The sequence below is a fragment of the Centruroides sculpturatus genome, unplaced genomic scaffold, assembly GCF_000671375.1.
Source record: "Centruroides sculpturatus isolate CEXI.00-Female unplaced genomic scaffold, Cexi_2.0 scaffold1901, whole genome shotgun sequence".
Lineage (NCBI taxonomy): Eukaryota > Metazoa > Arthropoda > Arachnida > Scorpiones > Buthidae > Centruroides > Centruroides sculpturatus.
In genome coordinates, this window is record NW_019386240.1 from 48976 (window position 1) to 49787 (window position 812).

The window sequence follows — 812 nt, forward strand, 5'->3', positions numbered from 1 at the left end:
CACAATTTATTATTTATGTATAAAATCAGTTTAAACGGGTAAATAGTTTGTTTCTTTTATATAAATCTTAATATTTTCTATATTTATTTTAAAAACTTAATTATGCTATTTAATATAAGGAAAATAAAAAATTTATAGAGAAGATTGAACTGTATTTAATATGGAAATAATATATATTAAAGAATGGATTAAGAAAAAAAGGGGGTTGTATTTTAAGGGTAACAATATATTTAAAAGATTTTTCCTTGTGCGAAAAAACAAGTTTTGTAGAGAACAAAATGATCTTTTCTTATTATAATAATTTTTTCGAATTTTTCTTTTCTTAACTCCCAACTCACTGACATAGTTTCTCTTTTCAGCCATAGGGGACAACGCGCATGCGCCCGAAACACGTGTTATTATGATGATACCGTAGTAACTATTGGAGAAGAAGCAGGTATACACACATTAACACGTGGTAGACATCGGGTTTATCCCAGCTGGGGCAGAAAGTTAGCAAAACTATCGAGGAGCAGCCGCGTTCAATGTAACGATGGTAGTAAGTTATGATTAAGAAAGAATGGTTGCTCCTTCTGCTCGTGTTCTGCTATGAAGTAAAGCTATGCATATCCAACTTTACAGGTAAGTTGATCTGTAAGAAATAATTTTTTATAATATTAAGTGAATTTATTAAATTCCAAAAAATAAACTTTCGATTTTTACTATTATTATTCCTCGTATTAGGTAAATTATGTTGTTGCTTAATTTAAATCACAAATAGATACATCTACAATATAATAATTAAAGGATTGTCTAGTCTGAAGTGCATATAT

The 812-nt window shown here is 28.4% G+C and overlaps 1 protein-coding gene across 1 annotated transcript in view; it reads left to right on the top strand.

Moving 5' to 3' along the window:
• The first annotated feature begins 504 nt into the window (after positions 1-504).
• LOC111614225 (group 10 secretory phospholipase A2-like) overlaps positions 505-812 on the top strand; it is a 5005-nt gene continuing 4697 nt past the window's right edge. The window contains exon 1 of the mRNA XM_023355608.1: positions 505-621. Coding sequence (XP_023211376.1) covers positions 546-621 — 76 coding nt within the window. The 5' untranslated portion in view covers positions 505-545. The remainder of the gene's footprint in view (positions 622-812) is intronic.